Here is a 27,543-nt window from a genome sequence, read left to right as displayed (position 1 = left end):
AGCCTATAATAATTCAGCAGCATTTCATCTGGTTCTCTATCATGAAGAAGATTGTAAGAACAATCAATCAATCAAAAATAAAACATACTGTGTGCACCTTTGGCCCTCCACTCAAGGCAATTAAAATGAGCTGGAAAGAAGCGTGAACAAGAAATAGAGCTATGCATTGACCTGAATCCCACGTTATCATCCAGTTTATAACTCCTCTTGAAAGTGAAACTAGTCATCTTGTTGATGTATTGTTTGACTCCTTTTGGTTGCCTTAAGAAACAAAATTCTCCTCCAAAGGAAGAAAACATTTTTTACAATTAGGTTCACATGCTCCTCTGTCTCTCGATCATCCGTGCGTTTTTTTGTTTAACAAGAGCCACCTGTCGTTACCAAAGCACTGGTGAGGTCCAGAATCCACTGTGCCTTTAATCTATTTCAGCTCACACATCAGACGCTTCTTGCCGACAACACTGCGGGTTTATCTGTGAAAACTTGTGCAAACCTATGAACACGCGTACAGTAGAGGGTGCACCACACCGCGCTTGAATTACCAATTAGAGGTCAGGCCAGTAAAACGAGAACCTGAAATTGTAATCATCACACCTCTCTTGGGATGCTTTTACAGTACATTTTTTCCTGGGACTGTTGTTCAGCAACAACACCTATAAAAATACTTAGTCAAAACCAGGAATTCATGTGTCCTCCAGCTGTTTACTCTGTTGGGTTCATTTCATTATAACTCATCTTCAGAGGCCTTTTAAGACATGCATCATCTCTAAAACTACTTAAATTCCCCCAAAAGTATCACCACACATTTTTTCACTTGATCGTATGAATGTGAAACTGATCCTAGCCTTTGTGTGAAAAGTTGGGTAAACTTTCAAAAGTGTTTTTTTTTTTTTTCTTCTTCAATGCCTTTGAAATGTATGATGAATCGCAACGGATGTCTTACTCATTACCTCCAATGAGACCGCTTAGCATTGGCTACACAATAATGGAGACATTAATAATAAGTTCAAAAAGATGGAGGGACATGTCGAAGCCATTTGGCTATGACTGTCAGCTTTCTGCTCCACTCAGCATTCCTGGACAGCAACTGCTCTTGTTTTCTCAACATTTTCTTCTTCCGTTGTTTATTTTCTCACTTTCATCGTCCAAGTCCGTCTCCAACACACCTTTTCCTGACTCCTTTGCACTAGTTTCTGCTTCCTTGACTGAATTTTTCATCAACTTTATTGAAAATATTTCTTTCTATTCTCCGAATATTTCTTTGAAAGGGCATTGCTGAGAGCAATAACAGAGCAGACACACACACGAACAGCATACCATGACAGCAGAGAGAGCAGACACTGATCCGAGACAGGTGATGCCTGTGGTGTAGCTTGGATCCAGCATGTAGGGAATCATCCCACCGACGGAAGCGGCCATGAGAGTGGCATTGAGAGCATGACGACCGGGAAGCATCAGGGGAGCACTGTTCAGAACACCTGCAAAGAGACCAGAAGGAGAAAGTGAGGGGAAATAGAAGGATGAGGAGAAAAACAGCTAAACTATTTAGATTGCATACACAGATATCATTCAGCTTTGATCATACTTTTATTTCCTTTGAACCATTCATATACACTGATATAGAGTTAAACAGCAATAACACCAGGATAATGACTTTGGCAGCTGCGATCATCAACGGTGTAATGAACATACGTTACGATAGCATGGAAATATCCGCTGCCAGTTTTGTGCATGTATAATAGATGTGTAAATGTTTGCTTTTCTGGGACATGCACACTAATCAGCCACAACATTAAAACCACTGACAGGTAATTATGTCAAAGGCAATGTTCTGTTGGGAAACCTTGGGTCCTGGCATTGGATACGTGAGATGCTTGTAACTTTGGGGTGCAATTCCCCATTCTGTGACTGTAAAATGTTTTTTCAGGGTCTTTTTAGCATCTATGAGTTGAAGAGCAGAAGCTTTCTTAGCAAATAGGTCTCTGATGTAACTGTATGGTACCTGATTCAGACAAAGTAAATGTATGATGATTGCTAGAACTTATAAAAGCAACACCACCATACTGCATAAATAAAGAAAAAAAAAAGTAAACAACTGTAAAACTATATTTATTAGCCTATATTTTCAAAAGTTCTTAACATTAGTCTCTAAAAAGCCAAACAAAAAGGAGGAATGGACCGACTGTGAAGCTCTGGGTTTGACTCATATACATGTCATAGATGAATTACAGCATCATTTTCACTCTTTTACTACCCACTGGCAAGCTCCCTTCATTACTGCAAACTGCAGTGGAAACGCAATCAGAGAAAAAGTACCTCAAGATACGTCTTAGTGTGGGAATCTCCCCAGCCACCATTACCCTCAATAAATCCATTAGAACCGTTTGGTATGAACATGCCTAATGAGACGTGCCACCCAAAGTGCTGTCATAATGCAGGGACGTTATCGTTTCTATAACTGCAGGATAAGGAAACCCATCTTTTTTATTGTGGTCGACCATGACAACTGAGCGCCAGCACCAGCTAAACAAAACACGTAAACACTGGCAGAATAAATAACCGCCTGGGGGAACGAAATACATAGAAAAAACATTCAAATGACTGACAGCTAAAGTGAGGACCACAGTTCATCTTGTTACGACACAATGTTCTGTAGGAAAATCTGCATCCTGGCCATCACAAGGCTGTGTTTTTGTACAATAGCAGCCTCCTCTAGCAGGACAAAACTTCTGCACAAACTGCTTAGGAAGGGCTCAAAGAAGACAAAGAGTTAGAAGTGTTCTTCAGGCCTAAAAACTCCCAAGATGCCAATCTGATGGGATCTGATGACATCTGTGGGGGGCAAGCCTAATCCACAAAGACCCCACTCCAAAATCCACTGGGCCCAACACAATAATATGCAGATGGTCGTATGTTATAACTCATTGTGATACGGAGGATACTAAATGTAAATTTGACTTGTTTACTGTCATCAACAGTTTAATATTACTGATGAAAATAGGAAACAAGCTCCTGTAAGTTTGCAGTTGTCAAGGGAACTCCTCAGTCCAAAGATGTCCTCTGGGAGATCCTAGAACTGTTTGGGCTGAAAGGATACATTGCTGTAGACGAATCACACCCCTAATGGCAATGATACTATCCAATAGCACTCGCTTCTGCTAGGAAGACAATAAAACCTAATGCCTAAAGGCTAATTGGTCGAGAATCTGCTGGATGAACAAGCTTGATCTATGGAGGCCCTACCCCACAATTAACAGGACCTAAAGGTTCCGCTGACAATTTCCCTGAGTCAGACACCATATTACTTCCCCACATGTCTCACCTGTACATTATCAGCCTAGAGGTTTACCTGGTGTATGTGACCATGATTTTCTTACCTTGCAGTTTGCCGTATGCCACCAAAGAGCCACTGAAAGTGATTCCACCGATGTAGGTTCCAAGGTAAGCGACTATCTTGGTGAGGTTGGCTGCTGGGTCGGTGGCAAAGTGGGGATACTCAATCATATATTCAGCCACGCAGGTGAGCACAGCAGCAAGCCCAACCAAACTGTGGAAAGCAGCCACAAGCTGGGGCAAGTCAGTGATCTGGATCTTCTTAGCAATGGCCAAGCCTACGGAGAGAAAGAAAAAAGACAAATTAATTACGTGCAATGGCCCTCGACTCCCACACACAAATAGCATGCAAATCACAAGCACGTGCACATGCACACAAACTCAGAGGACTGCTGGGAAGCAGGCCCATTTGAAGAGCCAGGTGCTGCTGATGAGGACCACTCTGGTAAAGTTCCATGTATTGTGCTGGTCTATAGTACGTGTGTGTTAGTGTGCACATATGTCCTGCAGGAAGCCTTTCAACACTATCTGGAAAAGAGCATTACTATCTGTGCGAATGGTTTAGTCTGGTTTTCATCTTTGTTACTGGAACAATTAGCATTCAAATGATCAAACTATCCTCAAACAGAGAGAAAGTGAGTAATACCTGCTGCTGACTGTTCTGACAGACCTCCTGCGTCTGGCGGGAGTTAGTCATGTCGTGTTTGATGTAAACATCACACACTCCCCTCTCAGCACACATGTTTCTTCATCTAGCTGAGCTAAGAATACATGCATACACACGCAAACAAACACAAAACACATATCCATCTGCTGCGGCTCCATCCTGCGAGAGTTTGCCTCGCAGGTCCGTCTGCTTATTTTCTCAATATTAATACACACACTCACCGGCAGAGCCACCCACAGCCATGGCTGCACTCATCTGTGCCAGGAGCTCAGGATTAGGTTTAAGAGCTCCCAGAGTGGCGGCGATTCCTCCTGCGACTCCTATCATACCCAGAGCGTTGCCCAGCCGAGCTGTGCTCTGGTTGGACAGGCCGGCCAGGGCACCGACACAGCACAGACCTGAGCCCAAGTACATCATCTGGTGAGAGGACCAGACCAAGTGGAAAAACGGTGTTGAGGACCAGGATTGAGCGATCACAGGGTGAAAAATAATTAAATCATTTTGCAAATGATTTTACTTGGAAGGTTCTGTACAACATCTGCACAAACAAAGAGCACATTTGGAGGTCTGGAGGACTTGTGTAGTCACAGTCGGTTTTGTACCAGCTCTGTGGGACACACAACACATTCATACACCTGTCCACACCTGTTCAATGTTGTATCCAGACTGCAGAGCAGCAGCATAGCCTCCAACGAAGACACCACCGGGTAGCAGGTAGAGGTAGTTGTGCTCAGGAGGATCAGTGGGACGTTTGAACATGTCCAACATCTTCTGGGTCACCAGGAAACCACCTGGGGGAGAGAAAATATATTCACTTGTGCTTACAGTGGAACAAAATCAGGTCTGAAAGTTGGTTTCAAGAACAAAACCAACGGCAATAGAAACAAAAAAAACATTATTAATATAAGGTCCATGAAGGAAAAAGAGTAAGAGGTGAAGAGGCAAGTAGTCAGGGCACCTGAAATGGGGCAGCAGGTGTTACAAAGCCAATAGCTAAAAACTGTTGCCAAGTTCAATAACCAATGTCAGGAATTTAATGAGTCTACTTTATGTCAGTGTAAATATTTCAAGTAGAAAACCTCAGAAGTGTCAAACCAGGACCAGACACTGTCTCACTGCTTTACAAGAGAATATCACATTACCATGTGCGAGTCTCCCTTTTCCCCTCTGGCATGATCATGGCCACGTGCACTCACATGCACCCATACGTACAAGGGTGAACCAGAGGTTAGCATCTGTTTCTTTCCAGTACATGTAATCTTAGCCATAGAATGTCCTAGTTAAAACATGAAATAATAATTTGACTACTATTATTGTAGACCAGTCTGTACCAATATATTAATATGGAAGAATGTTCGTATATTTAAACAACACAAAGCCAGTATCCACTAATTTCTTTTGGTTGTTCTCTTTTTTTTTTATATATCCCAGACTGGGTCCAATGGCCTTGTATTTAGAAAGAAAAATAAGCCCATCAGCAGTAGAGTTTAGGTAATGAGGCTTAAAACAAGTCTAAGACTAGTTTACATCAGTGCTGACAGAATGACCCATTATGACTCGGAGCAACATATGGGTCGCTTTACCTTTCGAGCCTGAAGCGACGCACACTCTGCATCAACATTTATAAAGGCCTACAGGTCTAATTTCAAAATACATTGAAAAAATAAATAAAAGCAGAAGGTTTAACCTCAAATATGTTGTTTCATTTCATGTTTCTAGTTTCTTCAAAGCCTGAAAAATAAAAAGCTTGAGTGAACATTTTTACGTTTTCCAGAAAGCCCTCAAGTTTTAGAAGGCTGTTGCCTTCAGTCTGAATGGGTTAAGCTAACCTCCGCATACAAACATTGACAATACTAATGTTGTTAAGCAGGTTTAATGTTTACAATGTTAATGGTTATGACATTAACATTGTCAGGAAACAGGAAAATATGCCAACCGACATTCAGCAACAACTTTAAGGCTGCCAAGTGTTCTCTGTGCATCCTCATATATTATTTTGGTTGAAATGTGAACCCAGACACTCCGTCTCACTGGAAATGAATTTCACTTCTTTATGTTTTGTACCTTCCTTCTTCTGCCCCCAGTAGGTTTATGGGTAATATGGTAAACTGCTTAGAAATGTGGAGCAACACCCAAAAAGAACATCAAAAATTAAACAGAACAACAAGAAGGTGCTGCATGTCTATGAAGGCTGTGGTATTGTGGCCTGCCTTTGTTAAGGGAAACCAAACCCCAGCATAAGAATGGTATGAACAGTAAAGCCGCAGATCCTTAAGGGCTTTGTAGATGGATTCATAGCACTGACTTGAACTCAAAACCTTATGTCCAAAATTTCTCAAACTCACACTGATGAGAAGCTTCAGTGCATTTTTACAAAATGGACTAAACTGGTTCATTGTGCCAGCCAGCTACTGCTTGCATCAAAGTCTGCCCCGATGCCTAGATGTGATCGAATAAGAAAACTTTTGGGCTGGAAGAACACCTCATTTCCCAGGACTATTAAAGAGTGATGAGTAGTATAATGACTCCAGGAATACTCTGTCATTATAATGGGAATTATTAAGGGTAATAGCAGGACTGGATGTGTGTGGTCCAGCCCTGAGCCACCGACTCTGGTCTGAGCAGATTGGTAGAAAGGGCAGCTGCAAAACTTGGGTCGAAATGATGTTATTGTACAATCAATACAAAGCGCCCCAATCATCAGCCCAAGTTGTTTTTTCTCATTGGCTCGCAGTTGCTGTAACTGGCAGGGATCACTGCGAGGTGTCTATGTTTGGGTGACTCACCAGCAATGTTGACTGAAGAGATGAAGGCAGCGAGCACGGCCAGTGTATCCGCAGTAGTAGCTGGCAAGTAGCCGCCTCCCATCAGGGACAGACCACCCACAGCCGTCAGACCTGCGGAAGACGCATACGTCAGTGTTCGTGAAATTCCGCTTTCATAACGCAGGACACAAAGCTACAAAATATGTGGTGAGGGAAACAACACAGGAACGAAAACATCAATTTCATAATTAGATTAATACTTCTCAAATTTGTTGTTTTAATCAGCACGTCTACAGACACGCAGGGTACAGTTTGCCTGCCGGACTGGAAAGAGAACCGGGAAGATGTAGCGATAAAAAGGGAAAGGAGACAGGAAAAAAAAAAGTGTATGTATTTTCCAAAATAGGCCCAGCAAATCTGATAACATCAGTCCCGTAATGATTTACAGGCAGTAAGATGCAGTACACAGCATATTGAGAGCTTGTGTGCAATTAAGGCTGACTAACGGATAAGTATGTGTGTGTGCATGCATGTTTGTGCTGGAAGTCTACAAATCCAAATTGGGACTTTCAAATGAGGGGAGGGGAAAAAAAAAAAAAAAGAAGTGAAGTTTGACCTTCTTTTTTTCTCTGCCAAAAAAACGGCTTTATAATCATGTGTGTATATCAGCTCCTATACAAAGTTTCAAATCCTGCCAAACATCATTTCTCAACTTCTCTTACGTAATTAAAAGCTCATTTAAAATCTGAACTGAACCAAAAGAGATGACCACTGCAGGAAACAACAACAAGTTATCGTGTTACGATGCAACCTGCCAGAATAATGCGTTTTCCAAACATCTGCAGTTTGGTTTTGGGGCAAGGACACCTGAAAGTGTGTCAGTTCTCCATATTGTGATGGTTAGGATGCTTTGCTCTTATTACAAAACTAACCATCCATAATACATATACAATCAGGCTCATGCGTAATTTGACTGTAAGTTTGTGTCTATGAAGTAATCAGTGTGTTTTAGGTGTCTGCCTTGAACACTTTTAGCTATCATTTAACATGTTTAACACACACAACATGTATAAACTGCTGATGAATAACAGCAGCTTTTATAGACTCAATAGACAGTTCAGCAGTTTCAGGCAAGATGTGCCCCAATTCCTCCTTATTTCTTAATCAATTAATGAAATCATTAAAAGTTCATCACTGAAAGGTCAACTTGAAATGCAGTATTTAAAATTATTTTAGTCAATTTTTACTTGGTTAACACTTAATCAAGCAAACTGATTTATTTCCTTTTCAATTCATACATTTCTTATGCTTTAATACATAGATGGATTCGGGGCAAGCATTTATACCTTGCTCATCTGAGTGGCCTACCAAAAGTTGCATCCAGATTCTTTACAAGACTAATTTGGAAACGAATATATGCAAGTTAGTCGTTAAAACAAACAAAAAAAGGTGCCAGCCTTCAGCAGATCCAAAATGTTGCAGCCAGAGTTCTGATGAGAACTAACAGGAGAGATAATATTTTTCCAATTTTAGCTCCTCTTCATTGGCTCACTGTTAAATCCAGAATTACATTTTAAATTCTTCTCCCTGCATATAAAGTTCTTAAGGACCTATATCTTAAAGATCTCATAGTTTGATATTTTTTCCAACTTCCCCAGACTGCAGGTTTAGTTGTGGTTCCCAGAGTTTCTAAAAGTAGAACAGGAACCAGAGCCTTCAGTTATCAGGCCCCTTTCTGTGGAACCAGCTGCCAGTTTGGGTTTAGGAAGCAGACACCATCTCTACCTGTAAGATTAGGCTTAAATCTTACAGTAAGGGACGGCTCAGATGACCCTGACATTATTGCTGTCATTAACTTGTGTTTCTCAGAAAGTATCCATAGATTGGTGTTATGGTGCTTGTTGTCTCCCCCTTTCCTGTCCTCTCAACCCCCAATCCGTCGAGGCGCATGGCCGCCTTTCCTGGTTCTGGTTCTGCAAGTGATTTCTTCCTGTTGCCTCATGCATGCCCAGGACGGGAGCCTGTTGAATCGTTTCGATTCAATCTACTGGTTTCCTTAACTGGTCAACTATCCTTTTAATTGGGTTTGTATGAATTGCACTCATTGAATTGTCTTATCACCTGAGTACTTCGATCATATGACTGTACAGTTCCAAAAAAGGGGGTTATATGCAACTTTTGAATTCATTATTGGATTTTGCATATAACAATGCAATTAATCGCGATCAATCACAGGAAATCATGCAATTAAGCCAGATGATCTTAAAGAAATAACAGCGTTACCATGACAGTCACACTCCTAAAACTGAACCAGTCATGGGCCCAACCAGCCCAATATGGTGACTGTCAAAGGGAGAATGGCACTGCCAAGAACTTAAAAAAACAAAACAAAGAAAACAGGTAAAGTTACAGGTATTATCAACATGAATTAATGTGGATATCAAAGACGGGTCTGTCCGCCACAAAGAACATATCAGCCAGACAGAGTGCCAACAGGCATCCGTGGACACACCTAAACACCAAGTGTGATACATACACAGGTGTTTGTGTACGTAATGGGTGGACTGAAGTCCAGTACGCCTGAGTCTGTGGCAGACATCAAGTATCATGCTACAGGCAGTGTAATAGTCTGAGCTCTCATGTAGATTAAAGCATTTATCAGACACCAGATATGAAAGTGAGCTTCAAGGAGCCACTGGAAATTAAACCAGTGTCTAAAAGATTTAAGATTGGCCCACCAGAGTCACGAATGGTTGTAACACTATAAATGCCCCAAGAAGAATATAACTGTCCGTCACGAAAAGCCTGAATTCCAATAGCCTTCTCTAACGTCTGTGAGTGTTTGTATGTGTGTTAATGATGTCTGGCACAACAATAAGAGGATTCTGCTGCTCTTTATATTTCCATGACCACAGACAGTGGCTGAAATAAAATGGAAAAAAAGTAATGAGGTTATACCAAAAATGCAAGGGGAAAATACCTGGAAAGGAGACGAGAAAGAAAAAAACTAAACATGAGGGCAGATGGAGGGCAGATCATGCAGAGAAAAAGCCTCAAATCCTGATTCGTTTCAAGGGAAGAATTGCATCTTTCAAAGCAATTGAAAGATAAAGTATTCAGAATTCTTTTAGAATTTATCTTTTTAAAAACCAGGAGGAAAAAGGCATTAAACATAAAACAAGTAAAGAACTAAAGGAGGATAGCATGAAGATGAGACATGTCACTGGGGGTCCCCTCTGCAGAATGTAAAAATAGTCTTTTAGCTGTTACACTCAGGATAAAACGAAATGAGAAAGACTTCCCTGACCCTTAAAGATCAGTGACAGTGTGTTACTTCCGACTCCTGAGTGGGGCTCTGGCATGATCAAAGCCTTGAGAATACACACAAACATTTATCTCCAACCTCTTAACCCCACTGTGTTAAACAGAAGCAAACAATTACCAAGGACAGGAGCTTTAAACCTTTATATGGGCTGAAAGGCACAAAAGCTGCAGCAAGTCAACAAAGGGAGGAATGCTGGCCCGTCTGTGTTGTGCCCAGTTCTCTACATAGGTCTTTATTTCAACAATTAGGTTGTAGAGGACAATATAAAGGGGACAATGATTCTTTTTGTCCATACCCCACCTGTTGGAGGGTGCAGAATGATGAATTTGTGTGTAATCAGATGAGGTTTTATCACTGTATGAGACACCCGAAACACAACTTACCTGAGATGGCGTTGGTGACAGACATGAGTGGAGAGTGCAAAGCGGGAGTGACTCCCCACACAGTGTGGTATCCCACGATGCCAGCAAGGCCGAAGGTGGTGACTATCTGGGTGAAGGCGGCGTTAGGAGCCGACAGGCCAAGACCCAGCAGGGTGGCAATACCTGACGCAGGGTGAGAAAACAGAAAGTCAGAGCTATGGAGACCACTAGAGCAGCTTGTGCAGTATGTCTAGAGCAAGGACAGACAGTCATATAAAGCCATGTCTATTGCCAACCTCCTGAACACTGAACAAGAGACACAAAACTATCCACTGCTTCACATCATAGTGGCTTTTTCCACCAAAGTGGCTCCAGTGCTGGTTCGGAGTCAGAGCCCGACTTAGAACCAGTTGCTTTTGTTTCGTCATGATAAACTGGTGCTACAGCGGGTTATGGTGACCAACCAGACCAACTAAAATGTTTTGAATCCCGTGCTGAAAAAAACTCGAGCCCATATAAAATGTGATCTGCCTAATTCAAGAAAGGACAATAAGAAAAAAAAAGTCTCGACATAAATGTTAAGCATGGCCTCAGTGTCACCAGCTCCATTTTAGACCAATGCACTAGACTCACATCATTTTTATTAACTGAATTAATAAGCAGAGTATGTAACTTTGTTTTTAATATCCCCAGTTGGCATTTATAGACCCTCCTACAAAGACATGCATTAATCCAGTTTACAGCGCAGTGTTTCCAGTATTTGGAAACGCTGCTCGGCACTGCAAAGAGCATTCAGACCGTAAATGTTTCAAACCGTTTAAATTAGACTAGTAATCTGAGTCCTTGCAACTGAAATTCAAAACACACCAGAGGGAGGTTCAAACATGCATTGCTATTGATTTCAATCATGTGAAGCAGAAAAGGTTTTTTTTTCAAAGCTATACCCACATTTTTTCATCTTTTCTTAGTAGTATACTGAGTAGTATATCGTAATAAACACATTTTCTAAACTTTAGACATAATTAGTTCACAGCAACGTGTTGTAGACACATGACCACCCATGTTGTCCCAGTATGCTTTCACCTCAACAGACGGGCATAGTTGCAGGTCAGAGCAATTCCTCTGGTAAACTGGTTGGAAATGTAACAAACTGACTTTTCTGGAGCAAAGATAAAAAATCAGTTTCCATCAATGATGGTCCTTTTGAAAATAATAAGAATTTTAAAAAGATAGATTCCAGGCCTATTTGCACAGAGTCAGCGCCGAGCGAGTTCCTGTCACTTAGAAAAAGCTGAGCAGGGAGCAACAGTAGCCGTGTGGTGGTTTCAAGCAGGGAACTGCTCAGACACAGAGACAATGTGTGAACCACATTAACTACATTTGGTGCGCTTACACAGAAGGCTGTGTAGCGCCATGGGAACCCCTCACTTCAGTGCAACTTCAAACAAACACACAGCTTGACACTGTTTTTACAATGCACACTTCCTGACACTAACAGGGTGCCTGTGTGTGTGTGTGTGTGTGTGTGTGTGTGTCCTTGTAATGTGCCTCTGTCACTTCCCGCCTCCTTCGCACATTCCAGCAGTGACTTAAAAAGCAGCTTGTTAACCTATCCTTCACCTTACAGTACACCTCAACCTCCCTTATGACCCGCTGATGACGACCAACTTAAATGAAAAAGTAGTCCCTTTTTTCTCTGACAGAGAATCTGTTTCTAATGTCACGTTCAGATTCATCCACAACTACTGACCTCCAGTGTATGCGCCAGCGGTGGTGAGTGTAGCCCGGAAGGGGGAGATCTGGGCTGCCTTCTCTGCCTCAAGTTGCTGAACAGACTTGGGTTTTGGAGGAGCTGCGACGGGCAAGTTGTTTGGCTGAGGAGCCGGGAACATGTTGTTTCCATTCTGAAGGTGATACCAGAGTGAAAATAAGAGGAAACAAAGAAATATGGATATTAATGACAAGACATATTCAGCCTTTCTAAGCCATCTTATGGTCTTATAGAGGGCAACCATTAAGAGAAGTGGGAAAGTGGTGGAAATTGTATAGATATAAACTACATTTATTAGGCTCCGATTTGAACTTTCTTGTATAATCCGATAACATACACCGAGGACCAAGAATGACCCGTGCTGTATTTGCAAATATTTGAAACATTACTCTGTCATGATCAAGTAAGCAAACTAATGACCAGAAAACGCAGTAAGTAAGATTTATCTGCACTTCAGCACCATTTATAAGCTTATTACTGTGATCAGGCACGGGTCAAATTACTATTTGAAATCTGTTCTCTGGTGTTCTGATCATCTTTCACTCATCTGAACATATGGTATAAAACAAATGATCCCTTAAATACAGCTCAGAACACAAAAGGACAAATGGACAGCTTGTCGATGTAAAAAATGTAAATGAAATGCCAAACAGATTTAAAAAGAAAAAGCAGAGTAAACCCAAAAGAGGAGTAGACCCCGAGACATTTAAGACATCACCTGATACGGTGTCTCAGTCCAACACTGGCCTTTTCCTACAGCACACAGTTGCAAACTACACAACAAAAGTAGATCAAAGGTAATGGAACTTACAAAACCAACCATATAATTTTTCTTATGCAGCACAGGAGAACTTTTTACTTACTTTAAAACAAAAGAACCATCTCCAGCTGATGCAGTGTTATCAGTGAGCTGCAGCTGTTCTATTTCTACGAGGAACTATATATATATATTATATATATATATACTTATATTAACAGTGACATATTGAGTGACATATTGAGAAATAGCTATGATAATGCCATCTGTATTAATACGCTAATTAGCCATTGCATTGAAAGGTAAAACAACAAAGATCAGGAGCTGAGGTGTACTCGGTGACCCCAAATCAAAAAGCATCTGGATCGAGACCCCGATCCGATATTTGTGATTGGATGAGAATAGGCCAATTTTACATGCAAGAAGAAACAGGTTATGTATTTTTTTTAGGCTCCAAGACTAATTAATTCAGAATTTTAAAGCACTTTTAGACAACTACATATTTAAAGGTAAAAAAAAAATTGATGAAGCACTACATCTATTCAAATAAAACTGAATTAATCTTTATTACTATCGGAATTAATATGATAGAGAGACAGACTTCAAAAGTAAATCATTTTCAAAGCTTTACCAAACCAGGGTGTAAAATAGTAGAGGTAGATTACCCAATACTTTCTAAAAGTTTCTACTAGTCACACTAGAAAATTAAATTAAATTAAATTAATTTCAGGTGAGTACAGGTGAGATTCATCAGCATGAATGACTTGCAAGTCTTCTTTGCACCATCATCTTCAGAAATAAAGCTCATGAACAGTATTCTGCTGGGAACGTTGCTCCATTTGCAACTATAAAGATGCTTTAGCAGAGAATAAGGAAAACATGTGGCCTTTGAGTGACATCTAGTGACCAAGGCAGGCATCTACAAAATTCTGAATGACTTTCTGATGACTGCAAATCCTTAGACTCTGACGTGTGAAATCTCACCGACAGCACATGCTCATCTGTTTGCTTTAGGCCACATGAGACCTCATACCTGCATGACAATTGATCCTCTGACAACGTGATCCAAGGTTCCGTAGTCAAACTCGTCCTTCACATCAAAGTAAAAGTTCTCCTTGTCTGGGCTGATCGCCCGCAACAGCTTTGTGATGTTGTTGGAGTAGAGAGTGCTGGACTGTGTTGGTAAACGGCTGGGAAGGTCTGTGTAGCCAATGTGGGTCACCCCCTAAAAATGAATCAATTCAAGGAAGGGGAAATAAATCAAACTAAACTGGATGAGAAGACATATGAAGTTAAAACTCTTCTTTTGTCAGAATGTTTAAACAGAATGAGCGCTCACCTTGTACACCGACAGCTCTCCTGGTACTGTGGTCTCAATGTTCCCACCAGCCTCGGCAGCCATGTCAACCACCACGGAGCCGTCCTTCATGCTCTCGACCATCGGTTTGGTGATTAGGATGGGAGCCTTCCTACCTGTCGTGTTTAAATGGAAAGGCAGGCATGGCATAGTATTGGTGAGCTGAAAACCAGATCTAAATCTCTTGCTTATCACATTTATTGAAAGATTCAAATCATAAGAAAGTTAAAAAGTGTCAAAAGAAAGACCCTCAATAGCACACCATGACCCACCAGGTGACAATGTACAGAAACCGCTTTAACCACAACAGAAATGGAACAAATGGAACACTGTGGTTAAAGATGATCTGGTTCATTATGATAAAGACATCTCAACTGATCATTTTCATGAGATTTGAAATCGTTTCACTGCCTGTTCAGGCAACATGCTCACATTCAGTGATACTCAGGACAGAGAAGCAGAAAAATATTTATGCAGCCTTGATTTTAAGGGACAAGCTATTTTTGAAACGTGTGCATGTCTCTCTGCTGTCGAACATACCGGGGATAAGAGCGGTGCTGATGACAATGTCCACTTCCTGACACTGCTTGGCAAACAGCTTCATCTCTGCCTCTATGAACTCCTTGGACATTTCCTTGGCATAGCCTCCCTGGCCTTCTCCTGACTCTTTAATATTCACCTCCAGCGGCTCTGCACCCAGAGATTTAAACTGCTCCAAAGCTGCAGCTCTGTCAGAGGGAGGAGATAATGTAAGGCAGAAAAGATCTTAGAACGAACAGAAAAGAACTTTGCACATTTTCAAAACTACAAGGATTAGTCTATAAGGGGGAAAAAATGAAAAAAAAGGAGAAATGTGCTTCAATCGTCCGATTTTTCTTTTTTGTTTAGAATGCCTTTTAAGCTTAAAAAATATAAATACTTCCTGACTTAAATAAAAACACAATATCAGTTAATGGTAATAATAACTATTTTCAGAACTAACATGAGCAGCAAGAGTAACAGTCCCTGAGTTACAAACAACTTTTTTGCCTGTGTCAAATATTGGCAAAAACTGATCCGTATCCTCCTGTCTTCTAAGTGCTGGATCCTCTCCGTCCATTCTGCGTTCACATCCCTCCCCCACCAGAACATAGATCATATGAGAAACACACCTGGTATCAAATCCTCTGACAATGGCTCCCATGGCCCTGGCAGTACCGGCTGCAGCCAGCCCAGCCACCCCTCCTCCAATGATCAACACCTATGCACAAACAAGCAGAAATGAAAGCTACAGATGGCCAGACCATGATGCAGCACATTCAAAATAAAAACTAACACAGGCAGATCCACAGACTTGACTTCCATAAAAAAGAAAAAGGAATGACAACTATAAACACACCTTTGCAGGTGGCACTTTCCCAGCTGCTGTGATTTGTCCGGTGAAAAACCGTCCAAAGCTGTTAGCTGCCAGCAGAACTGCCTTGTATCTGGAATGATTTAGAAATGTATGAATATAGATGTTAATGAGAAATTGTGACTTTACATGTTAAACGTATCTCACATTTAAAAGTACTGACAGAGGCGTTACAAATAAGCGTACAAAAAAACTGTAAAAAGGCTGTCAGTGTAACAGAGAGGAACAGTATAATAACGTGTTTAATAAAAAAAGACAGTTAGCACATTTGCTAACTTGTTGGCTAATCGATGTTGAGCATAAGGCTAAAATCTTTAAGTTTCTGTAAAAAGCAGAGAATACACACACATACTGTATACCCAGAATGCCTTTTTTCGTGTCTTTTGTTCTATACTCATTTAAAAATGCTGCACATGAGGTTTTATATGTGCATGCTGCTTCCTTCCAAAAGTATTTGGAAAGTATTCTTTTCAACATGGAACGCTAAGTGCAAGACATAGAAAGCAGTTAAATGGTTTATGTTTATGTATGGAAAAGTGTGGGTGAGTAAAATGATAACTCGTTTGGCAAACAATATTTGTACAATTTGTATCATGGTTGGTAAACACTAGAGCTTTAAGTAGCAAATAAAACTACAAGTAAACATACCCTGCAATGTTTGCCATGGAGCTCAGCGCATCGTAACCCTGGGCAATGGTGACTCTTGGCACCTGGTCCATAGCCAGAACGGTGGATTTCTTCTGGGACAGCATGTCCATCAGCTCAGGGTTCTGAGCTGGGTAGATGAAGCTGACCAAAGTTGCTGCGTCCTTCATCATCTCCACCTCATGAACACCCAAAGCAGGGTTGAATGTGGGACCACGGACCTGGAACCATACCAATCTGGTTAAGATGAGGGCTCTTTCATAGGAAGTCAGTGTGTGTGTTCTCAGCTTTGATTGGATAACGAGTGTGATGAAATTAAGATAGAATACAAATGCTGACAAAGGAATGGAGTTGGAAATGTATTAATGTAATGTATTTGATAATAATTTTGTCGATTCATTTGTCTAAAGGTTTAACCTGATTGGCCAGTTTGAACTCAGAAGGCGGAGTCCCGTGCTATATACACATGTGCTGCCAAACAATAGGGTTGGCCTGCTTGGAGAAAGCACAGCTCTATGTTGTAAGGATTAATGAAGGATTTGATTGTAAATTTCTCGGTTTCTCTGCTCATTCAAGCCACGCCTTGTTCTTTCCACACCTACGTGTCATCTCATTTTCAAAGTATAAATTACCAGAAGCTACAGCCATCTTCAAAATCCTGATGGCTAACCCTATTCCTCCTCTCTCCCTCTTCTTTCCTTTGTCTCTCATTAAATTCTCTCAGTCAGATAGCAGGACATTTATAAAATCTTCAGCTCTTGCAAGATTTCACCAAGCAATCCTGTGTGCATCCACTTCACTTCTCCCTTCACTTAAAGCCTACCTTAAGCAACAGGTCAGACGACAGGACATCTTTTACGTCTTTAATTGCGGCTCCAGCCTGGGCATACTGTTCATCGGGGAACTTGGAAGGCTCTCCGGCTCCAGACTCCACGATGACATTGAAGCCTTGTTTGACGAGAGCCTGGACGCCAGCGGGAGACAGCGCCACACGTCGCTCATTCTGGAAAATTTCTTTAGGAACACCGACTGTGAGTTGCTTATATGGGATACCTGGAGAATCAGAGAGAAAATACATGAGTGGGGGCTGAGTTATAATTCTTATGATGATAATAATCATGTGTTTCACAGTTCATTATTTACTCATGAAAGAACATCCTGTGATTGGTGAAAATGTAACAAACAGCAACTTTTGACCCATTTCTCCTGCCGTCATATGGAGATAATTCAAAATCAGCACAGTATTAAAAAATATCAAGGCCATAAGGGAGCAGTCTGGTTGTGTAAAACTGCATCAACTGGCTCACAGGTGTCAGAATGTTGTGAAAGATACATGCAATATATGCAAAACTGCAGAAAAATACACAAACCAGATTCAGCTGCAGCCTCTCCAGCAGCTTAAAATAGCGTCCACCATGAATACTGTACAGTATGCCTTGTGACCTTTTGTAGGCAATCCGACTCATCTGTGTCTTGTAACGCATTCAACATTCATACAAAATACAAGTGGCTGAGGGCATCTAAGTGATAAGGGACTCAGCCCCACAGGTGATAGTAAGTATTGGACACTGCACTTTTCCTCTTTTGTTTTCTTTACCATCTAAAGCTGACCTGACCCCAACCACAACAAAAAGAAGGAAGAACACAACTGACAGGAGAAGAAGAAGAGTGAATAAATCAGAGGGAATCACAAAGTGAACGGGTTCTAAAAAAGACAGCTTCTTAAAATAGTTATAGTTCTGAAGCTTTTTTAGTGCTGCTATTCAGGTCTAGTGCTCAGGCAACGCTCCGGTCACATGCTGTGCTGCCTCCTATGGAAAATTCCACTGCAACCCTTAGCCTCTGTCTTCTTGTGGCCTGTGTCTCTCCAGCTCTTCCCCCGCTGTGGTGACCTCTCCTCTCACAACTGTTTTACTAAAAGCTGCACAACACAGGGCAGCCAGAAACCTGACCGCAAGCTCCCGTTTCCTCCTGCCAACACAATTAGCACTCAGGTAACAATCAGGTAAAGATGAAAAGCTTAGAGTCCTTTCACTGTACACAGATTAAAGTTTTAGCTGGAGGAAATGTCTGATGTTTTTGTGTGATCCTGGATTTCTCAGTTCTACGAAAGGGTTGTTTGTTGCCAAAGCAACATATCCATAAGGACAAACCAAACTTACCTGGGGACAGATTTGTTCTATGTAACCAAGATTAAACGCACAGATTGTGTTACTGCCAGTCAGCACGGTTGCATGCACAGCTGAATCGGACTCTCCTTACAGCTCGACTTGGCTCTTTAATTGGATCACTGTCCTTGTCCCGGTATACATGCAAAAATGATTATATGGCTGAAGAATTTCCAGTGCTGTGATGCTGTGGACTGTGTGACATGCTGTCACTTCCAACTTTCTCTGTGGAAGATCATTATAGATGTAAGTATAACAAAAAGCACAGACCTGCCATTTTCTGTCACAATTTCCCACACGTTTGGCCATCTGACAATCCATGAATGAGAGCAGCTTTATTGGGAATTAAGCTGCATCAATATGCACTTACACTTGAATGTGTTAAACAAAATGCAAACGTGTGAATCTTTTGGGCACATTCAGAGCTCCAAGGCCTATCTTTGGGTTTACTTCAGCTTGATCCCTGGCCCTTGATTTCTCGATACTTGCTGTGAACCGTAGGGAATAAATGATTAGAGCTTATAAATGATAATCATTAACATATTGCCTCTCATTGTTTTCTGCATTTCAGTCTCCTCATCTGTCTGTCTTACTTTGATTAGTTTACACATGTTTTTCAGGTTTATATTGTTCCTCATGTTGAATTACATGCGAGTGGCCACTTCTGTCATTACTCTTGTTTTTGCGTTTAATGTTCATGTAGCAAACACAAGACGAGCTAAATTCCCTGCAGTCCTCCCCACTTTACAAATCCCAGTAGACTGTTCATAGAGCACAGTGTCATCTTCACAGTGTGGTTAAGAAAAATCCAGTCTCATGTCAATCATTGATCTCAGTCTATACTGCATGTCTATAGATTCCATAGAAGTCAAATCTAATCACGTTGGCACAAACCCCCCCCCCACCGCGACAAGACTGCAAGCTGATACTTGTGTGTCCAGAATAGACGCTGCCAGCTGTTGGTGGAGGTGGCTGATCTGCAGGAATGTCACCATGAACCAGAAAGAGAGAGACATCAGCACAACCCAGCACACGCAGACATAAAGCTCCTGCAACCAGCTGATTCCGGCTACAAAGCACACACACACTCATGCACCTCTTGGCTGGTCACTGTATATAGATTTTAGGTCATACACAGTAGAGAATAACGCCTGTAGACTGCAGTATCCTTACTCTGACATTGAAGCTGAAAGACGATGCAGGTCGCACTCACTCAAAAATATTCAAATAAACCGGCTGTGTAGGGTCACAGAATGTCCTCTGTTTGGTTTCATTTACTTCTATTTTGCCAAAACAGAGGATTAAAGTTTTCACAACAGCTATATAGTGCTGACCTTTAAGACAAGCATGCAATAAAGAATGATAAATGGAAGGCAGTCCACTCTATATTTAGACCACAATGACACTAACAAAGGACAAGGGTTTGTAGTGCTACCACTGTTTTATGAAATGTGTAGTTAACGCCTGCCATGTTAAAGCCATGAACCTGATACAAAAGTTCATGAGAACGCACACAGGAGCTGCAGGTGGTGGTGCTGCCTTCACATGGGTATCAGTAGTTAAACTGTCTATAAACCTAACCCAGATGTGTGTTAAGAGCAGCTCCCAACAGGAGGAGAACCAGTCGGCTATCCGAGAGCCATTAACTTTTAGATAAATACTTTTCCTATAAAACCTGCTGTGAAGTCTAACTGCATAATGAACCAGCTCACATCACTACATTAGCTTCAAAATGCTTCAAGCTAGCAACACTGTTCAAAGCTAAAACAGGGTCATAGCGAGTGTCCCAGATTTAACAAGGCCAGCCAAGCAACCTTTAAGAGAGTCAGAACATTTCCTGTTTCAGTTCTGACATGCTTTTGTCCTCAGTTCATCGTGGAAAATGTGGCTACATAAACGCACACAAGTACACAGCAGGCCAACAAACACACAGTGCAACTGCAGCAAAGGAACTTATTTTCCTTGTCGATTGAGTTACATAAAAATCAGGTCATCTTAACTTTTAATTGCATGCTTAAACTGCTACAAATCAGCAGTAATTTCCCAGCGTTTTAAAGCAAGGACTATATCAATTGCTTGTTAATAAGAGTATGATAAAGTTTTTTTAATTGATCAGACAAATGAGTGTACTGTCGAATCTCAGCGCTGAAGCGAAAAGGAAGATAACCCTCACAGTATGGAAGAAGCACATCTAAACTTAGCACCAATGATAAGTCCTTGGTGCTACAAAAAACACCTTAAACAGCAGTGGCTGATCTATAGTTCGGTCTATAGTTCAAAATACTATTGACATGTGTGTTTGGAACAGTTGTCGTTGCTCAAAGACAAACAGATGAGATCCGAATGTCATCTTGAAACTGGAAAAGTGTGTCATCATCACAATCGCATGCCTACCATGAACGCCGTGCAAGAGCCATGCTGGTATTTGCATTTTGCAGCAACAAAGATCACATGACTTTGACGGAGTCTCTTTATTGGACAATCACTTAATAATTGAGTAGCTTTATACATAAAGTTCAGTCATTTAAAGTCAGGGAAAAAAAGAAAGAGGTTTTTTTGCACTGACTGCAGCATGTGTGCTCAAACCTAATCCCTCCACAGCCTCCTACCTGGGCCTGCACTTCGCCAGAGAGCTTGATGGGTCCTAAAAAACCGCACAGAGGATGGTTTGATGGCACGGCAACTCTGCAGCTTCACACAGGAGACGCTGCTGAACACGGGGGCTGAGCAGCTGGTCGCCACAACACGCAGGAGGCTCGCCATGGTGCACACACACACCTGACACTCGCACTGCAGGAGGAGCTCTACGGGACAGACAGCAGCCCTCCTGGGGAGGAGACACGTCAGATGTGTGTCAACAGACAAAGAGAGGGGAGGGTGGTTCAGTCGTTAAGGAAGGATGAAAGGAAAATAAAAATGTCAATGAATTTACCAGGACGGTCAGCTGATGACACACACGTGGAAAAAGCTTTGCAAGAAAATGCCCTACAGACTTTCCTTGAAGAGCAAGCGCACACACATGACCTCTGATTATGCAAGAGGTAAACTCTCCTCTGCTTGTGCCACTGTAGGCATAGATCGTTTGTCTCCCATATTCTATAATTCTATGAAAAAAGTGATCAAATAATAAAATAATTAAATCGACCACCACTTTAGAGATTATGATTAAGCTGTAAACGGTGTGTAGAACAACATGTTTACTTTAAAGGGAGATAATGAAACTGGGATAAACTGGGCTGGTGGCTGGTGTATTAGGGTTTAAACTGGAATTGACTGGCTGACAGACTGTCGAAGGTCAGAAACAAACACATATTTGAAACCGAAGACCGACTGGAAGTGAAAAAATGAGTGAACAAACAAACAACCAACAAGACTGAGTGCTCCGTCTTGCGCTGTGATTTCTTTTAGCCATTTTGTAGCCTAAAAACAACAGTAAACATTAATGGACAGTTAAGAATCATAGTTATTAGGAGCATTGTCTGCCATTTAACGTCATTTTAGAACTATCATCAACCAAATGTTAACAACTTAGATCTAAATGTGGGACATGGCCTAAATAACATAACATGTAATCACACAATTAAAGCTTAACTGTGAACAAAAAAAAACCCTTCAGCCAAATTTGTCACTCGTTTCAATTTGATTAGTCAGTCTACAACTGAAAACAAGTCAATGCATAACCAAGCTTCTCCTCCTGTGCTCCTTTTGTCCAACCAGCACCCCCAACCTTATCAGAGGACAAAGAAAGGACTCACATCCTCACATTTGAGAAACTTGAGAAACATGGACTGAAGTCTGGGAACCTTTTAGCACAAACACAAGCAGTCCATGGACCAGATATGATCATTAACAATGGGAGTTGTCACATTATGCCTCAGGCTTGCACACTGTTATTAGAGGTCAGGCTACTTTTCCTTTCTCTTTATAGCATGCAGACGTTGAGTTGGAGGGGGGGGTTGCAGGTTGGACTTCTTGTGAAATTCAGGACTCCAACGAGGAGTATGAGAAAGTATGCACGTTTAATATAAATGAATAATAATTAAAGGAGAATATATAATAGGAAAAGGTCAATAAAACTTTATTAAGGTGCGTTTAATTTATGACTGACATTAAAAAAATATGCCACGTGATCAAAAAGCGTAGCAGACCATTATGAAACCCAGCTTAAAGCAGCCTTTTGCAGCTTTTCGCTGAATGTGGCGGGTGAAATGGGGTCACGACTTCCGTGGAGCTCTGACTAACGGCTCTACGTCACCATTAAACCTCACAGAGAGGCAACAATAAAAACCCATATAAAACCCAAATCAGTTGCTTCCACACAAGGGCACAGTGACGGCCGCGTCGTTCACAAAACCTGGGGACTTTGTGTGGTTTTGGAAGCAAGGTTGTCACGGAGCTTTCTCCAGTGACAGCATTATCCACGCAGGCACCACTTCTCTCTTTTTGTCCCTTCTCGCTGCAAAATAAAGCGAGGAGGGGGTGGAAGCTAACGTGAGCTAGCTGCCGCGCTAGCAGGCACAAAAAAAATGGTAACCGTTTCAATTGATGTGGGCGACTTTTGAGTCAGAAACAAACCTGCGCACTCGCAAAAATGCAAACCGAAACGAATGCAAGCTGAAAAGTGATCGTAATTGAGTTAATGACGAATAACTCGACTGACCTTTGCAGACAGTCCGGGCTCTGTGTACCACAAGCGAACTTTCAGTCGACCCGGAAGGTGTCGGATGTGGCGGCCCGTTGTCTTGCCAAAGTAGTTATCCCAGATAGGAATTGTTGAGCTGGCTCCTCCTTACTATGCTCGATTGCATCCACCTCAAGAAAAAAATAACAGTATGCAGATCACTCAAGTTATTGTTTCATGGTTGATGCTGTCAGTGTGGTTTTGCTAAGTCTCTCGTTATTTGTAGCACAATGCATGCTTCGATTGGTCTGTAGCCAACGTGGGGCACTATTATTTATTTCAAAGAGCTGAGAACACCCGCCGAAGCACCAAAATAATCGTGCTGTAGCCTAAATTATTTCCCAACAAAATCCGTTTCTATGATCTTTTAACTACGTTTTAATGCGTGCTTGTCTTGACGTCGATTACACGAATACTTTAAAGATGTCCAATAACACGCTGTAAGAAGTGTACAACCGCACCACTGTCCGAATAATCTGTAATGACTTTTACACTTTCTTTCGTTCAGTCAGTTGATTCGAGATTAAATATCAACAAATGCATAACTGTAGGCACTATTTAATACATTTAGTCCTCGGATTCATCGCAAAAAAGTGACCTTATTTTGGATGCTGGATGTGTTATTTAGCAGATATTCCAGATCATCCTTTGTTATTTTATGTAGAGACTTTGACTTCCGCAGGAAAACGTGCTGCTGTGGTGGATGTTAATGTTTTTATGTTTCGCTTTACAATAAATTAAATAGGAGGTAAATAGACTAACAGTTATAAAGAAACTATCGTATAAAAAATAACATCTTCTGAGACAGGAATAGCCACCGAAACTGAATTTGGATGAAGGTACAGCTCCGTGTATGTCCGCTAAGGGGCGCTCTAACATAGCCTTAAACGTACATGTGCAGTCGTGCCATGTGCATCACTGGTGTTCTTGCAGGGCTCCTTCTTGATAAATGTGTAAAACATGGCTTGAAAATATTCTACATTAAAAGCTTGTTTACTTCTGATCTTCACATGCGTTTTTTCTATGCAACAACGTGTTTTTAATCACAGTATAGCGTCTCCTTTGCTACATAGAGCATAAAGTGGGACATTTCTTGGAGGAATTTGTTTTTTTTCATTAGAGACAGCGGAAACTCAAGCGTTAAGTACTTACAAGCTTGTTTAGGGAGAGCCAGATGACACTGCAAGGAAGTTCAAGCTTACCCAACAAATTCAGCAACACAACATCATCAATAGTTAAAGAGCACTAGAAGTACCATCTGGGTCTTGTCCTTTCAGTATCTTTTCTGATTTGTGATTCTGATTTCAAGCACTAATCTTACTTTACAGCAGATGATGTGTTTCTTCATAAGCTTCTGGTTCTGTTACAGTGTGTTTGCAACCTGGTGTCACTGAACATGCAGGTCTGTTTCACACTTGATTTTGAGCCAATCATACACCCACAGTATGAGATCCAGTGTTTTCAGCTATCAAATGATGTAATTGGTGGTGTTATGTCTTTGCAAGGGAGCTTTGAATCTCTTGGTGTTGGTTTCAAAGATGTCACATCTTTAAGAGCAGGACTTCTGAGCCGACTATTTAAAACATGCATCTATATTTCAAACAAAACAATCCTCTGGAGTTCAAAACATGAGAAACGCATACATTCCATTCTCTCTTTTCCTTCTACAAAACACAGCCAAGTGAAGGAATACCATAACCATCTATAGTCAAATATTTCACCTCTGGCTGAAGGTCACCTGACCCTCTCCAGACCTCTTTGTGGGCCTTTCATCTTCCCAACAATAACATAATTCTTCCAAAGTGTGATGCAAGTAAAGTCCACAGCGGAGGTACGAATGAGCTGATATCCGATGCGACTGTTTTTGTCAGTTATTTTCTCTTTAATGCAAAGGAAAAAAGAAATATGCATCACACAAAATAACAACATAACAATTTCAGAACTTCATCATGCTACCTCTGAATGATCGCAAATCGTTTCGCACAGTTGTATAAAAGAGACACTTTACCGTATCCTTTCACACAAAAAGATCATTTGTTTAAAAAGTTAGTAGTTTCAGAGGAATTTTTAAATCATTGTCAGCTACTTTTCAGAGCTTATCTGAACAAATATTTTTTTTATTTTCTTCAGCAAAATTCATTGGACGTAAATCTAGTCTGTAAAGGAATTAAACCGAACCAGAGCACACCAGATAAATGCTTCGTTCTGCCATGAGTTGAAGTCGTCTGAACAAGCTGGATATTGGCTCCTACTGATGTTAGGTCAATATATTTGTGCTTCCCTCGTCCTGCAGGGTGGTCAGTCGCTCACTCCATCTCTTTTACAACAAAGCAGATTTGGCAGACTGGCGTCGTCTTACTAGAATAATCGAGGTCTTTCATGAAAAAGAAGCCATCAGGATTGCACCATATGCTCGACTCTTTAGCTCACAGGATTTTTTAGGAGAAATGAGACTTTTTTATTTGTCAGACCACAGGATAGTTTTCCATTTCACCTCAGTTTAACTTTTTTTTAAAAGATAAACTGAGGTGAAAAAAAAAGAGTCTTAACTTGACTCTATGAACAGAGTAACAATCTGTGATCACTGACAGGGACTGTTAGCAGGGGTGTTTCTGTGCCCTGTGGTGAATTACATCACAGAATTGTGTCTATTTCTAATGCAGCACTGCTCGACCACAACCGTAGCGTTTTTTTTTCTCTTTTATTTGCACATATAGATTCCTCCGGTTAAAGAAAATGATGATTTAAGGATATTTAAACATAGTAACCAGAGCTTCTTTTTCTTTGTGCTCCTGCACTTTCACTTACAGCAAACTAGGTCTGTATGTACAGAATACAGTGTCAATGCACTCTCTCTACTTCACACATGAGTGCTCATCTGGTTCCCTTTATCAGGCTCAGATTGAGGAATGTATTGTTGCCACGGCTGGTTCTCATTGTAACGTTTCACCCACAGAAAGCTTTTCTAAATGCATGGGCTTTTGCATGAATTCTTTGACAATCTTTTTGACAATATTCTTGTTATATACCGTCAATAGCATTAAAACATTAATGAAAGCAACACATAGGTAACTGGGAGGTTACGAAGTGTATGTACATTTCTGATTGTAAGATCTCCTAAAAGGCAGTGTTTTCAGTTACTTCGCCCTGAAAACAAAACTTTCACCATATGTTCCCGCATGCTGTTGTTCTGAAACTTTGCATGAAATGGAATTCTTAACGATGGTCAAAAAATATGGGGGAAGAAGACAACAAAATGCAACCTCGACAGTTGTGAGGACACCTGCTTCTTACATTAAAGAAAAAAAGTTCAGTCTATTGTCATAGATTTAAAAGAGCTACTTTTGTTTGGTTGGCCATCAGGAGATGCTTATGGTGTGTGAGCCTGCAACTCACACAGAGAAAAGAAAAAGATCGTTAATTCAAACCCCAATTTCCACATGAATCTTATTAGAACTCACATGATCTGATTATTGTGTTTTCAATTTCAGTTTCTACACGCTTTGCCTCAAGTTGCTTTGTATTCTAAGAATTCTAAAGTCTTTTAGAATTCTTTATAAAGTTCGTTGTAAAATCAGATGAATGTGGGATACATTCAAAATGTAATACAGATACAGACATTTGATTTATATCATAAGTGCTCGGTCTTTATTGGGCTCACAAAATACTAAATGTCACTGTGTTTTATAGACTCAAAACCAGTTGAGTCAAGCTGAAACTTCTGTCTTGCTCAAATAATCTGACTCATAGTTATGTTATTGTGCTCTGACTTTGACTCTGAGTTGCAGTGGACCAGGTCTGTATGGCCATCTTTTTCTAATCCAATATTGGTAGTTTGATTATTTGTGGACAAAGACAGAGGTGCTTTAGTTATGGATTAAATGTGAAATTTGAGACTTTGGTTCAGTTGGTAGGATTGTAGCTGGATGACCTGTTAAAATCTGGGGGAGTTACTGGTGGACAAATAAGTGCTTTGACCGGGCAGAATTTCGCCTTTGGGCACATTTTTTACTCAGATTCACAACTTTGACCTGGCATGAACTTTTCTCGACTTCGATCAGTAGTAAGTTTGGGTAATTTATTTCTATACTGCCATTTCCCTTCCTGTCACCCCAGTGGAGAAAATGGCTCTAGGCTAAACTGGAACACTTGAGCTCCCATTTACCATCCTTTGTCAGCATTCTCCTTTGTGACCTCTTTTCTTTGCTATTTTTCCCCACATTAAGTAAAGCAGTAGTTTGTAATTAATAATTCACTCAGGTGACCATGTATCATGGATAGCTTGAAAACTTTTGTATTCAAGCAAATACCACGTGGTC

At 41.0% G+C, this 27,543-nt stretch overlaps 1 protein-coding gene across 2 annotated transcripts in view; it reads right to left on the bottom strand.

Moving 5' to 3' along the window:
• nnt (nicotinamide nucleotide transhydrogenase) overlaps positions 1-23,311 on the bottom strand; it is a 33,663-nt gene extending 10,352 nt beyond the window's left edge. The window contains exons 1-16 of one of the 2 annotated variants that reach the window (XM_072371918.1): positions 23,204-23,311; positions 21,153-21,370; positions 17,199-17,428; positions 16,379-16,596; positions 15,716-15,803; positions 15,489-15,577; positions 14,878-15,065; positions 14,320-14,453; positions 14,014-14,205; positions 12,203-12,356; positions 10,474-10,635; positions 6,787-6,897; positions 4,646-4,791; positions 4,222-4,417; positions 3,378-3,611; positions 1,318-1,478 (exon numbers count right to left, since the gene is read on the bottom strand). In XM_072371918.1, the coding sequence (XP_072228019.1) occupies positions 1,318-1,478; positions 3,378-3,611; positions 4,222-4,417; positions 4,646-4,791; positions 6,787-6,897; positions 10,474-10,635; positions 12,203-12,356; positions 14,014-14,205; positions 14,320-14,453; positions 14,878-15,065; positions 15,489-15,577; positions 15,716-15,803; positions 16,379-16,596; positions 17,199-17,428; positions 21,153-21,306 (2,457 nt within the window). In that variant the 5' untranslated portion in view covers positions 21,307-21,370; positions 23,204-23,311. The remainder of the gene's footprint in view (positions 1-1,317; positions 1,479-3,377; positions 3,612-4,221; positions 4,418-4,645; positions 4,792-6,786; positions 6,898-10,473; positions 10,636-12,202; positions 12,357-14,013; positions 14,206-14,319; positions 14,454-14,877; positions 15,066-15,488; positions 15,578-15,715; positions 15,804-16,378; positions 16,597-17,198; positions 17,429-21,152; positions 21,371-23,203) is intronic. The other variant, XM_072371919.1, reaches the window with a different exon arrangement.
• Between the last annotated feature and the right edge of the window lie 4,232 nt (positions 23,312-27,543).

This window comes from Leuresthes tenuis, unplaced genomic scaffold, assembly GCF_036924035.1.
Source record: "Leuresthes tenuis unplaced genomic scaffold, fLeuTen1.0.hap1 SCAF_19, whole genome shotgun sequence".
Classification (NCBI taxonomy): Eukaryota; Metazoa; Chordata; class Actinopteri; order Atheriniformes; family Atherinopsidae; genus Leuresthes; species Leuresthes tenuis.
This window is presented reverse-complemented; position numbering and strand designations above follow the sequence as displayed.